The 14,489-nt window shown below is 39.9% G+C and overlaps 1 protein-coding gene across 1 annotated transcript; it reads right to left on the bottom strand.

The window, feature by feature from the left end:
• Nucleotides 1-430: 430 nt before the first annotated feature.
• LOC135520018 (growth/differentiation factor 6-A-like) lies at nt 431-7,546 on the bottom strand. Its single transcript, XM_064945327.1, has 2 exons — nt 7,036-7,546; nt 431-2,921 (listed from the first exon to the last, which is right to left on the bottom strand). The coding sequence occupies exons 1-2, from the start codon at nt 7,385-7,387 to the stop codon at nt 2,029-2,031; spliced, it is 1,245 nt and encodes a 414-aa protein (XP_064801399.1). The 5' UTR covers nt 7,388-7,546; the 3' UTR covers nt 431-2,028.
• Between the last annotated feature and the right edge of the window lie 6,943 nt (nt 7,547-14,489).

The raw sequence follows: 14,489 nt of genomic DNA, 5'->3' as shown, positions 1-14,489 counted from the left end.
CTGTAATTAGTGTGGTTCATATCTGTAACTTCATTGGAAACAAGCAGAGTTATAAATCACTAAAAACGATGTTTTCTCTCTGTCACAAAGGATCAGCTCACAGAAAGGGGGAGTTAAGTCATCCGAAGAACAAGAGTGTTGGATGTTTTTTCTTCACTTTATTAGTACAGTAATAGTGTGGAATAATATCCTATAATATATAGATATATATAGATATATACATACATACATACATACATACATACATATATATATATATATATATATATATATATATATATATATATATATATATATATATATATATATATATATATATATATATATATATATATATATATATATATATATATATATATATATATATATATATATATATATATATATATATATATATTATATATATAAATGTATATAAATGTATATTTCATATATCATTTAAAAAGAATTTAACACAGTTGAATGCACCTCAGAACTCAGAACCTAGGTAATTATGAGGTAGACATCAATAATGGTATTTCCACCCTCAACAGTTTTTATACAGCTTAAATTACTCTTATCAATGTAAGAAATATATGATTATCATGAAACTCTGTACATCACCATTAATAAAATTATTATAGAATAGATATTATAACGATTTGAGTGCATTTAAAGTATGTACATGTACAAAGAAATGCATTTTGTCATTTCTTCATTCGTTGCACTTGTAAAGTTTTAACTATACAAATATTTACAGCTCAAATAACGAACAGCAGTGCATTCAAAGCTAATGTGCATTTAAATATCTCGTTTGCGAGTCTTTTCTGGTCAGTCGATTTATCACGAAAAAGGCGTTCCTCCTGACTACATGACATTGCCGCAGTCAGTTGTGGAAGTGCCTATTGTAAGATGCGTTGGAGATGCAAATGTTTGTCTTGATTATTTATCGTGGCCTCTGGTGTCCCCACGTACTCCTGTGCGCAACCGGGTCCAACTGCCTTTCAGTGTGCCTTCAGCAAGTCATCGAGATACAGTCAGCTGTAAAATGACAGGCACAATATGAATGCCTATGTCCATAGAGCCCATGTTTAGAATCGTTTGTTAAAGTCTCGCATACGTTTCCCGCCGGCTGTGGTGACTCGAGCGCGCACTCCATTCGGTTGAAACAGGGCGCACAGACACATCTCTTGTAGGCATACCTGCGTTATCTCTTTTCCTCAGAGCCCATTGTGTGTTTGGTAGATTACATTCACCTTTTGGAGAGAGAAAGGGAGAGAGAGAGAGAGTCAGAGAGACAGAGAGAGAGAGAGAAATATATTTGAGAGAGAGGAATTGGAGAGAGAGGGGGTGGGGGGGGGGTGCTTGGGCCGATTGATAACGCATCAGAAGAGCTCGATAGTTTCAGCTGGATGCTGGCAGTGAGCCTGAAAACACCCGCTACAAATGAGTCCTCTTTGCAAGACCGCTGCAGGGAGCTGCAACAATGCACAAGGGCTATCCCGTGACTGCGGCCTAGTTTGAACAGGTGCATTCCACTGTGCCCATTTAGGACGTAATTCACTGATGGAAGACCAACAATTCCAAGTCTGCTCAGAAAAGAACAAATGATAGCCTATCACTAGCCTTTCGATAGCCACTCCTCTCCTGCGGACTAATGGTTTATAACGAACTGTCTGTCTGTCCATGTCGGGGCCTCGCGAAACAATAGACTATGCAATTGAAAGTTGAAAAACACATCATATGGACGGCAATGTAGACTAGGAGTATGTATTAGTTTAACACAACAATTGGACAGATAAGGCTATGTGAGATTCTACTGAGTTTAAATGTGACCAACACAAATATGCTTGCATAGGCCCAAACTGCAAATAATGTCTCTCGTGGATCCCTTTTGAGTGAAGTTTAGGCGCACCATGATATGGCAAGAACGCATGGGTCTATATGCTTAAGATATGCCACAGCTTTCATATCCTGACCTGGGCCGACGGACTTATCTTTGTTTTTACGGGGTTTAAATACGTTCAAGTGTCGCAGAAGAAAAGGACGCTACCTGCAGCCACACTGCTCTACCACCATGTCCTCGTACTGTTTGTACACAACGTTATTGCCCGAGTCTATGTAAAGAATGCTGATGGGACTTAGTTTAGTGGGAACACAACAGCTAGGAGGTGTGCTATTGGGGTCCATTGAATTCATGAGAGTTTGAATGATGGCATGGTTAGTTGGCTCTAAATGCGACCTCAAAGGGAAGTCGCACACGCCCTCGCAGTGGTACGCTTCGTAATCCAATGGCGCAATGATCCAGTCATCCCACCCTAGCTCTTTGAAATTAACGTGCAGAGCCTTTTTACTGCATCTAGATTTTGACTTTTTGCCATGTCTTTTCCCATGCCGATTGTTCAATGCAGTCCTCCGTCGGCGCCTGGCTTTGAACCGCAGGCCCCTCTCCTCCTCCGACCTGCTCCCCGATCCGCGCGACTTGATCTTCTCTTTCATTTCGTTGAACAGGTTCTCCCTTTTCTTGGACCTGGTGTAAACCACCAAGATGGCCTTCTCTTGCTGGTTTCGACCGGTTCTGTCAAATCCCATCTGTTTTAAATCGATTTCCATTTCTGATTTACCAAGAGTGCCCTTGAGCTGGAGACAAAGCTGGCTCCCCTGGGCAGAGTGATGCCGGTTTTTAAACATTTCCCACACGTCCAAAACCTCCCATCCTGGTTTTCGGGAATCCAGAGGATCAAGGGATCTGGAATCCAGTAGCCGTTCTGATCGACAGGAGAGTAATTGAATGTCATAGAGACCTGTCGGGGACGTTTGCAAATCCCCGGGCACTTTTCTAAATATCCTTAATTCAGCTCCAACCAACTCCTCTTTGTCTGAAAGGGTTGAGACATCAAACAGATACTTTTGTCTTCGCAAAGGAGAGTGCAAGAGATCGTCTGCAAGATAAAAAGAAATAATTGCAGTCAGATTCACTTAGGGTGTACAGTGTTCAGGAGAGGGAGGGAGGAGGAGGGTTCACATTCTCACAGAGGCCAGATCCACTGGCCTTCTCTCTTGTTTTTCTGTGCCCACTCCAATGTCGAGCTGAGACAAACTACGACTGACACGTCATCAAATTAGATTTCAAAAAGGTCTCGTAGTTAACATCATAGGCTATTTTATATCATTTCTGAGCAGAAAGGGTGATTTTCATTTTGGTACTGTACAATAAACCATCTTCACTCTTAACATCAATAATCAACAGGTGCAAACCTGTCAAAACAACTACCATAATAATCAATTATTTAGATGTGTCCATTATGCCTAATACGATGAGGTGTCACCTGTTTGAATCAACTTTATTTCCATGAAACTCAGATATAATTGTTGAGACAGTAGCCTGAATATTGTAGGCTAAGCCTATGATCACAATACAACAGCAGGCAATTACATATTTCTGTGTGTCTCTCTCTCTCTCTCTCTCTCTCTCTCTCTCTCTCTCTCTCTCTCTCTCTCCTTTTTGGATTTTATACATTGTCGATGTGCAAAATACCGTTCAGTAGCCTATATTCCTATACTTTTGCCCTGTACTTTAAATGTTGTCACTTTTTATTATTAGAACAGAATCAAAATATAGCCTATGTCATTTAATTATTATTGGGAGAGAAATGTGAAATTCAGAAGCAAACTTCAATTGAATTGTCAATTGAATCTTATCATTCATTTGAAATGTTAATTATATTAGGCTATTGTTTTCTAATAACACCCCAAATGAATCCCTTCTGAGAATACTTTTCTTTTTCAATGTAGGCCTATCACCACTAAACGAAGAGCCTGATTAAATTAGTGAATATTTTATCAAACACGTTTATTCATTATTCTTTGCTTGGGAAAAATAATTTCTGAAACGATTATCAAAGTTGTGGAGCAAAGAAACGAGGGGCCTAGTGACATGACGGAAGGGGATTCTGCCAGATTCAACCGACCAAAGGCGACATAGGCTACTGTACACTCAACTGAACAATACAGAATTAATACATTATTCCCTGCTCGAGACCCACGAGGCCAAGGCCACACATATTTGATCACAGCGAGTCAATGTGCTCTCATATAAGTTAGAATATCGTTCATTTCTTCTTCTGTGAAGGGTATACCGGCGGTATGCAGTGTTTTATTTTTATATCGAAAACCCAAGATTTCATAAAATACATTAAAGTTTTTTTTAAACACATAACTTTTGATTTTCCTCATCTTTCATCAGTCAAATATAAATATACTTAGGGATAATAGGGTAAATACTCAAATAGGCTGAAGTAAAAAGGCTACCATGAACAAATTATTTCCCCAAACTAAATGCGATTTTCTTTAGTAATTCACGATAACAGGAATATACTCGGCCTACATAAAACAGATCAATCTGTGGTGTTCTGAAATATCAACCAAATGTGATTCCGTTTATCATTTGTCCATCAAATTAAATGCACTGAAAAACATTTTATTTAAACTCTTGGTAGCCTGTTCTAGGCCTAAACAATTGCGCCCTGTGTGTAGGCTATTAATCTATTACTCCAATATAGATGCCATATATCAAAATAATATTTTATTCTAAATAGATATTTGAACATGGTTGCCAGAACTTTCCCCCCTCTGTGAACCCTGCAGAGTTTAATAGTAAAAGTAGAGTGAAACCTTGTGTTTGTTTCAGTAACTTTGCACGTATGGTCTACATTAAGGTTTTTATAAGACCTCAAACAAATCGTATACAAGGTCACCAAATAATTAACAGTTCTGAATTCCCCTCTTCCTCATTAAAATACTTACCCGCTTATATTTTAATCTCCTCTTGCCAACGACAACACTCCCGGTTCAAAAGTGCTTGGCCTGATTATGCTGACTTTAAGTTACAGCGGGAATCTGTTTTAAAGAACTTTTAAAGACATTACAGTTTGTTGATTTGGAGATAATAATAAAATAATATGTAATTTACATATTTATCTGACCAAAATATGAACGATACGGCGTCATCCATTTATGTTAGGCCTATTGTTGTATTATCTGTGTTTGTGGACAACATATAACATTGATGTTACGCTTTCTTTTATGTATTAGGCTACAACTTTTTGGAGGTTGAGAAAGAGAGGAGTCATATATATATATATATATATATATATATATATATATATATATATATATAGAGAGAGAGAGAGAGAGAGAGAGAGAGAGAGAGAGAGAGAGAGAGAGAGAGAGAGAGAGAGAGAGAGAGAGAGAGAGAGAGATTTAGTGCTGTGGCTTCCGAGGCCAGCGAGCACCATCTGCGTTTTAATGAGTTACTTCAAGTGCCAAAAGTAATTTTTATACATTTGGTTTATTCTTGACTGACCTTGCGACCATAACGAACATAGGGACGTCTCCTAATTTTACCTGCAGAGGGGAAAGGCTACACAATATAAAACATTTCAGTTTTATACAAAAGTGTCGTCTATCGTACAAGTGTTTCCAAAAAGAGCTGTGCGTAATTGCTGAAAAAGCACAACATGCATATATTACGCACGCAAACCAGCGCATAAATATTACATTTCGGACTTTTTAAAGTGCAAAAAACATTATGTTGTAACCTATTAAACAATACAACTCAACACTCGAGGGCCTGGTAGAATCTTAACAGAAACCACCAATGTGTTGAGAGAACGGAAGAAAAAATATTGTCAGTAATTAAAGTGGCGGTCGCACAGGGAGGTACACAGTAAAATACTAACCACTTTATAGCGAAGGACGTGCTCTTACATTTTTTTCCTTCGTTTTTGGTGATGTGCCATTGGCTGAGCTGGGTCATTATGGGAGAATAGACAGTGTTTGATATGTTATGACATGAACACTCAATTAGATCACGAGTTCAAATACTCCAATCAGCGGTTCGATGCTAAGCAACCCTCAGAGAGTCCAGAGAAGGGTCAGAGCCAGTGACACATCAAATCAAAATCAGGGGGAAAGTGAGGCTTTTTCACCAAATCATCTCTATGTTACAGATGGTAAATAATGGCAACAATGACGTTAACTGATTGCATTTCTCCTCTAAAGATAAAGCAGACGTACATGTGTTCGGTTTGTTGGTGTTTATCTTCCTTGTTACATAAACTGTCCCTAATCACCTGTAGCCCACCCTAACCCATTCTAATATATCCGTTTATTAACTGCAGAGTTGGCCATACAGATTGCATGATGATCTGTAACACAAACTGTTCATTCCTATCTTGATGCAAGCCAACTGTAATTTCCTGTTTGACGTGTTCACTGATTCACATAGTCCTACACCAATTTGTAAATGAATGCACAAGTTCTTTGGAAATATTACTTTTTCTAGGATTATCACAATTGGCTCTGTTTTGAGATAGTCTAGTCGGACGACAAGGCAAGGTTTAAGCAGGATGGGTTTGGTGCACGCGGGGACCAATCGAGAATGATTTACTACCTTCATTTAGATATGGCCTCAATTAGTGTTTTATTGTCGTCTTACCTGGGGGTCAATGTAAGTATAATATAACGTTTTACTTTGCAAAACTGACGTACGCCTATGGCTCTTTAAAATGTGTCCCAAGGGCTCAAAGTGAACTGAATGCGACAACAAAACGTAATGCGTCCCTCATAAACGGTGATAACGTTCCAGTGCAACTTTGAGGCTGACAAGATAATTGCACTTTAGCTTGTGATATATCGTTTTATGCATTCATTAATAGTATATTTTACAATTCAAACTTCTGCATATTTAGATTGGCCAGCACACTGTATTTTGATGTGGTTATTTTATTTTATGGCACTCTTTATGGATCAAGAGTAGAACAGGCACACACTTTTTCCACAATATGCAACTCCAGCATTTCTTTCAATAAGACAGCCATTGTCAAATTAATAGTTTATGCTATTGTGAAAGTTTTTTGTTTTTTTTATTTAAAAAAAATGCATACCATGGCTGCAGCGATGTGTACAAATCTAGAACAAACGTAGCAAGATTGTTACTTGTTCGTATGCAACGGTAGTAGACTACATAGCTAAGTCATTTTAGATGAGACCAACCTGTTCCTCTGTCCACAAAACTTGTTATGGTGTTTGCAGACTTTGAGGAGCGGAAAAAACTTGCGTTTAGTCCGAGTCTCTCTGCAGCCGAATACGTTCTGTATATGGAGAGCATGTAATCGTGGGGCACAATTGCGTCCTTATTAAAGTCTTCTCGGTGACGGCTTAACATAGGGGATGATGCGAAGATCTCTTTGAGAAATGTGGTTGACCTTTGTCCATCATGAAGTATCTTGACTCCCTTGTTTCTCCTTGGCATAGAGGGGGATATGATGGCAGCTGACTGAAAACATGGTATATTCCAAATGAAGAGGAGTGACAAATATAACGATAGTACTTGAAATGCGTCCATGGTGATAGTGTCCCAAAGATGTTTCGAAGCCCTCTCCACAATGAAGCGATTTTAGACAGCAAGAGCTGAAGATAGACTGCGCTTCAGTTAGACTTCTGCGTTCCCTTCTCACCAGAAAAGTGCGTTCGCGCCCTCGACTTCACACAAGAGCGGAGACTGTTGAATCAATAGAGAAACACGCCCACTTGCAGACGCTCATGTAGCCTACTTATTGGAGAACTTTTCCCAGTCTTTCTATGGACGTTAAGACGGAGGAGACATCTCCGACGGCCGAGAAGTCGTGTCTCATCGCCATAAGTAACGCCACAGGAAGCCAAGTTTAAAGTTACAATAAGACGTTGGCATGGGTCAAGAGTTGGACAAAGATTTCAACAGAGCAGAGGTCATGGAACGTTCCGAACCAGCTGAGAGAGTAGCCTATTGGCCTATATTGATGAATGTAACAACTTATCTAAGACCCCCCCCCCCCCCAATAAACTTTTAGACACGAAAACATTTTATTTATTTCAAACATGCAAAGAATTTGGGGCCATCTTGTTTTACTTTATAAAAACCTTTCGCAATAGTTCAGCTATTTGGGGCGATGTTCTACATCCCAACCGAAGGTCACAGGTGCAATCTTTACTTTTCAAGACAAAGGACCTCGGTTATATATATTGTATTTCTGTGCGTAAACCAAATTGGCAAAGGGTATCAATAGATTCTGAAAGTACTAGAAGAGAATGTGTTCCGTTCCAGAAAATAAATGGCACGAACACTATTCATTACGCTATTCAGCCTCTCTTTTTGCTGTACTCTACCGGCCTCCAATGGCATTGCCATGAACTGCAAGTTGCTTCAAAATCATACGACCCGTACTTCTCTAAATATCTAGGCCCACCTGATGAAGACATGATAATAATGTATCCTCAAAAATGTGTCAATCAGTTCATGATAAGGCCATCATGTCTCCAGATAAAGGACAATGAAAATCCCTTGTGGAAATCTCCAATCTTGAACGGGTTAGTCAGAGATAAGATGTGTGCATAGGCCTTGTCAGTAACATATTAACTAACTGTGGTGTTAGTAGGTCAACAAACCGACAAGGTCCTTTACAGTGATAAGATTTTAAATAGTTTGAGACAGGAAACAACTTCACAGTGATTTATAATGCATGCAGGTGTTGATGCATTCACTAATTGTGTGTCTGCCATAGTTTTTACTCTGTGTATGTTTCGGACTATAGCCAACCTCTATGCAGGCCCTATTTCCAATGACAGTTGGGTAAGATTGGATCCAGAAGATTCACCAACCAAATACTTTACCTGGTTTTGAAGAACTCCACAAAATCAATTTCGGATGCAGATTTTTTTGTGGTATGTAAAGTTTTAGCTTTTATCTACACTACCCGTGAAAAGTTTAAGAACACCTACTCATTCAAGGGCTTTTCTTTATTTTTTATTATTTTCTACATTGTAGAATAATAATGAAGACATCAAAACTATGAAATAACACATATATGGAATCATGTAGTAACCAAAAAAGTGTTACACAAATCAAAATATATTTTATATTTGAGATTCTTCAAATAGCCAACCCTATGCCTTGATGACAACTTTGCACACTCTTAGCATTCTTTCAACCAGCTTCACCTGGAATGCTTTTCCAACAGTCTTGAAGGAGTTCCCACGTATGCTGAGCACTTGTTGGCTGCTTTTCCTTCACTCTGCGGTCCGACTCATTCCAAACCATCTCAATTTCGTTGAGGTCTGGGGATGGAGGCAAGGTCATCTAATGCAGCACTACATCACTCTCCTTCTTGGTAAAATAGCCCATACACAGGGTCATTTTCCTGTTGAAAAACAAATGATAGTCCCACTAAGCCCAACCCGGATGGGATGACCTATCGCTGCAGAATGCTGCGGTAGCCATGCTGGTTAAGTGTGGCTTGAATTCTAAATAAATCACTGACAGTGTCACCAGCAAAGCACCCCCACACCATAACACCTCCTCCTCCATGCTTTAAGGTGAGAAATACACATGCAGAGATCATCCATTCACCCACAATGCGTCTCACAATGATACTGCGGTTGGAACAAAAAATCTCAAATTTGGACTCCAGACCAAAGGACAAATTTCCACCCGTCTAATGTCCATTGCTCGTGTTTCTTGGCCCAAGCAAGTCTCTTCTTATTATTGGTGTCCTTTAGTAGTGGTATCTTTGCAGCAATTTGACCATGATGGCCTGATTCACACAGATGTGTTTGTTTCTTGAACTCTGTGAAGCATTTATTTGGGCTGCAATTTCTGAGGCTGGTAACTCTAATGAACTCATACTCTGCCGCAGAGATAACTCTGGGTCCTCCTTTACTGTGGTGGTCCTCATGAGAGCCAGTTTCATCATAGCGTTTGATGGTTTTTGCGACTGCACCTGAAGAAACCTTCAAAGTTCTTGAAATGTTCCGTATTGACTGACCTTCATGTCTTAAAGTAATGATGGACTGTCGTTTCTCGTTGCTTATTTGAGCTGTTCTTGCCATAATATGGACTTGGTTTTTAAAGAAAATAGGTCTATCTTCTGTAAACCACACTACCTTTTCACAACACAACTGATTGGCTCAAAGAAGAAGATTGGCATTAAGAAGGAAATAAATTCTACAAATTAACCTTTAAGAAGGCTCACCTGTTAATTGAAATGCATCCCAGGTGACTACCTCATGAAGCTGGTTGAGAGAATGCCAAGAGTGTGCAAAGCTGTCATCAAGTCAAAGGGTGGCTATTTGAAGAATCTCAAATATAAAATATATTTTGATTTGTTTAACACTTTTTTTGGTTACTACATGATTCCATATGTGTTATTTCCTTGTTTTGACGTCTTCACTAAAATAGTAAAAATAAAGAAAAACCCTTGAATGAGTAGGTGTTTTAAAACTTTTGACCGGTAGTGTATATGGCATATTTGAGGTTTTAAATTAGGATTTAAAACCTTTAAATGCATTTATTACATTCATCTAAAACTTTAATGTGAATGATTATCTATTTGCATTTCTATAAATTGATATGTGGAGAAATAAACATGATTAAATCAGTCCATAAAATAGCATGTGGTTGAAATAGCATGATTTACTTTTCCAATGTGTTGCAGTACACTCCAGCAGAGGGCAGCATTTGTCCACCACCTCCTGATATCTGTCGCTTTGACATGGAGCTTTCACTCTTTAAGTTTACTCTTAAGACACATGGACAGGGTCAGTATTTTACTCCAAATGTTTCACGTGAGAATAGGCCTTTAGTTTTCTATAAACTAGGCTTCAAGTGCTTCAAATTACCCTCAGATTTTACAATATTTTAATAGAAAGTCGGAGTACAGAAAATCTCTGATAGACAGTTTTTTCTCTCTTTGTAAGATGATGGAAGGTTATCTGTGCTGTTGAAGGTTGTAACAAATAAAACAAGGTTAATGTATTTATGCTTTACCATACATTATGGAAGAGTACAGTAAAATAAACACATTGAACTGACAATGAGATTGTAGTATTGTATTTGTATACATTTTTTTAGAAAAAGCTATAATTTATTTTAAAATTTGCTCAGGCTAAATCAAGATATAGGACTATTTATATTTACAATATTTACATATGTACATTACAGCGGCCATGAATGAATTCAAACATTAGTTGGTTTTGGGGTGTAGTGTGATGTGGGTGTCTGGTGTGTTCGTTCGCAGATGGGAAGAGTAAGCCAAATTATTTAGCCAATTATCTACAGCAGTCTGTCTGACTTTGACAGACATTAAATTACACAATGTGAATGAGACAATATTTCCATGTTGCACACCTTTTAGTTTACTCATTAAATGCTTTCAATAATTGTATATGAATTTCTACAATTTATAGTGTGTTTGAGGTTTTTAAGTCATTGACATTCGGAGCTATTAGAATTTTAACATATTGTCCCATTTACATTGTGTAATTTACCAATGGTCCCTAACTAGCCCTTAGGCCAGGGACGGGCAACTCTCATCTTCAGAGGCTGGAGTGGTGCCACACTTTTCCCCCATTCCTAGCATACACAGCTGATTAAACGAAATGCATTCTGAGCTGAAGATCATGATTAGTTGATTATTGGTTTGTGAACTGGGCCTGGGGCAAAAGTGTGACACCAATCAGGCCCCCGAGGACTGGAGTTGCCCACCCCTGTCCAATGCAGTGCATTCAGACCCCTTCCCTTTATCCACATTGTGTTACGTTGCAGTCTTATTCTAAAATTGATTCAATAAAAACAAATCCTCATCAATCAACACACAATACCTCATAATGAAAAAGCGAAAAACAGGTTTTTAGACATTTTTGCAAATTCATTTAAAAAAAATCTCTGCAGCACTCCACCAATCAGACCTTTATGGTACAGTGGCCAGACCGAAGCCACTCCTCAGTAAAAGGCACATGACAAAACGACTCTCAGACCATGAGAAACAAGATTGAACTCTTTGGCCTGAATGCCAAGTCTCATGTCTGGAGGAAACCTGGCACCATCCCTACGGTGAAGCATGGTGGTGTCAGCATCATGCTGTGGGGATGTTTTTCAGCGGCAGGGACTGGGAGACTAGTCAGGATCGAGGGAAAGATGAGCAAAGTACAGAGAGATCCTTGATGAAAACCTGCTCCAGAGCGCTCAGGACCTCAGACTTGGGTGAAAGTTCACCTTCCAACGGGACAATGACCCTAAGCACACAGCCAAGACAACGCAGGAGTGGCTTCGGGATAAGTCTATGAATGTCCTTGTGTGGTCCATTCAGAGCGGAGAGACCTGAAAATAGCTGTGCAGGGACACTCCCCACCCAACCCGACAGAGCTTGAGAGGATCTGCAGAGAAGAATGGGAGAATTTTTTATATATTTGCAAAAATGTCTAAAATACAGTTTTTGCTTTGTCATTATGGGGTATAGTGTGTAGATTGATGAGGGGAGATTTTTAAAATATATTTTAGAATGAGGCTGTAATGTAACAAAATGTGGAAAAAGTCAAGGGATCTGAATACTTTCCGAATGCACTGTATATGGATATAACGATAAATGAGCCAAAACGTGGACCTGCAGAGTGGAATAAGTTATAAGACCTATATTATTAATTTAATTTAATCAGTTCCACCAGCTAATCGTAGATGTTTTAGATTGCATCATTTAAGGGTCTATGTACACTACATGATCAAAAGTATGTGGACACCAACTCGACAACATTTAATTCCAAAATCATTCATATGGAGTTGGTCCCCACTTTGCTGCTATAACACTTTTCTGGAAAGGCTTTCCGCTAGATGTTGGAACATTGCTGCGGGGACTTGCTCCCATTCAGCCACAAGATAATTAGTGAGGTCGCTCACTGATGGGGTGCTTGTTCGATGGGTGTGTTCGATGGGGTTGAGGTCAGGGCTCTGTGCAGGCCAGTCAAGTTCTTCCACACCAATCTTGACAAACCATTTCTGTATGGACCTCGCTTTGTGCACAGGGGCATTGTTATACTGAAACACAAAAGGGCCTTCCCCAAACTATTGCCTCAAAGTTAGAAGCACATAAACATCTAGAATGTCATTGTATGCTGTATCATTAATATTTCCCTTCAATGAAACTAAGGGGCCTAGCCCAAACCATGAAAACCAGCCAGTAGCTACCAAAGTGTATAGCCAGCCAAGCTAGCTACAGAAACAAAACCCATCAAATACACTAGCTGAAAATGAACACGTTTCATCACGACTTACATCAATATCCCGTGCTTGCCCATTCACTAAATTAGCATTAGCCAGCCCTTATACCGAGAGAGACAATTCAGTTAGCTACTAGTGGTGTGGGGGCTGTGCTTTGGCAAAGTGGGTGGGGTTATATCCTTCCTGTTTGGCCCTGTCCGGGGGTGTCCTCGGATGGGGCCACAGTGTCTCCTGAACCCTCCTGTCTCAGCCTCCAGTATTTATGCTGCAGTAGTTTATGTGTCGGGGGGCTGGGGTCAGTTTGTTATATCTGGAGTACTTCTCCTGTCCAATTCGGTGTCCTGTGTGAATCTAAGTGTGTGTTCTCTAATTCTCTCCTTCTCTCTCTCGGAGGACCTGAGCCCTAGGACCATGCCCCAGGACTACCTGACATGATGACTCCTTGCTATCCCCAGTCCACCTGGCCGTGCTGCTGCTCCAGTTTCAACTGACCTGAGCCCTAGGACCATGCCCCAGGACTACCTGACATGATGACTCCTTGCTGTCCCCAGTCCACCTGGCCGTGCTGCTGCTCCAGTTTCAACTGTTCTGTCTTTTTATTATTCGACCATGCTGGTCATTTATGAACATTTGAACATCTTGGCCATGTTCTGTTATAATCTCTACCCGGCACAGCCAGAAGAGGACTGGCCACCCCACATAGCCTGGTTCCTCTCTAGGTTTCTTCCTAGGTTTTGGCCTTTCTAGGGAGTTTTTCCTAACCACCGTGCTTCTACACCTGCATTGCTTGCTGTTTGGGGTTTTAGGCTGGGTTTCTGTACAGCACTTTGAGATATCAGCTGATGTACGAAGGGCTATATAAATAAATTTGATTTGATTTTTTTGATACTACCAACCCTGCACAAACCTACAACTCTGCTGTTGCTGCACATTGACTTCATGGCTGTTCTGCAACCTCTCTACCTCATTCATTGCTACCTCAACTTGCACAACCTGCTTGCACACTTTTGTAAGAAGTTCCGAAGATCCAGATTCTGACTGAGTGACAGGCATTTTGCTGAGTGACGACATTGACATCTAACCGGTGCCGCAAGGGTGGGCAAGGGGTCAAGGGACGTGAGTGGTCCATTGCGATGTGAAATCTCTGTCGATCACAGCAGGCACTGTGTCATTCTAGGGGCTCCTTTCAGTGCCTTTTGCCTAGCGCATTATATTGTATTGTTGGATTTTTGTCATAAAAACGTGCCAGTAAAATGTTTTCTTATAAATACTGCATAGTGCAAGTGATGTGTGGTTATGGAAACTCATATCAGACTGAAATGTAAGAAGGTTGGGGGCTGGAGCAAAAAGCCCAGGCCTAATGACGCTACTGCTCAATTCCTTGGACTCGCCCAGTGACTTCAGCACCATGGACAGGAAA

This window comes from Oncorhynchus masou, chromosome 29, assembly GCF_036934945.1.
Source record: "Oncorhynchus masou masou isolate Uvic2021 chromosome 29, UVic_Omas_1.1, whole genome shotgun sequence".
Lineage (NCBI taxonomy): Eukaryota > Metazoa > Chordata > Actinopteri > Salmoniformes > Salmonidae > Oncorhynchus > Oncorhynchus masou.
Note: the sequence above shows the minus strand (reverse complement) of the source record. Positions and strands in the feature narration are given on the sequence as shown.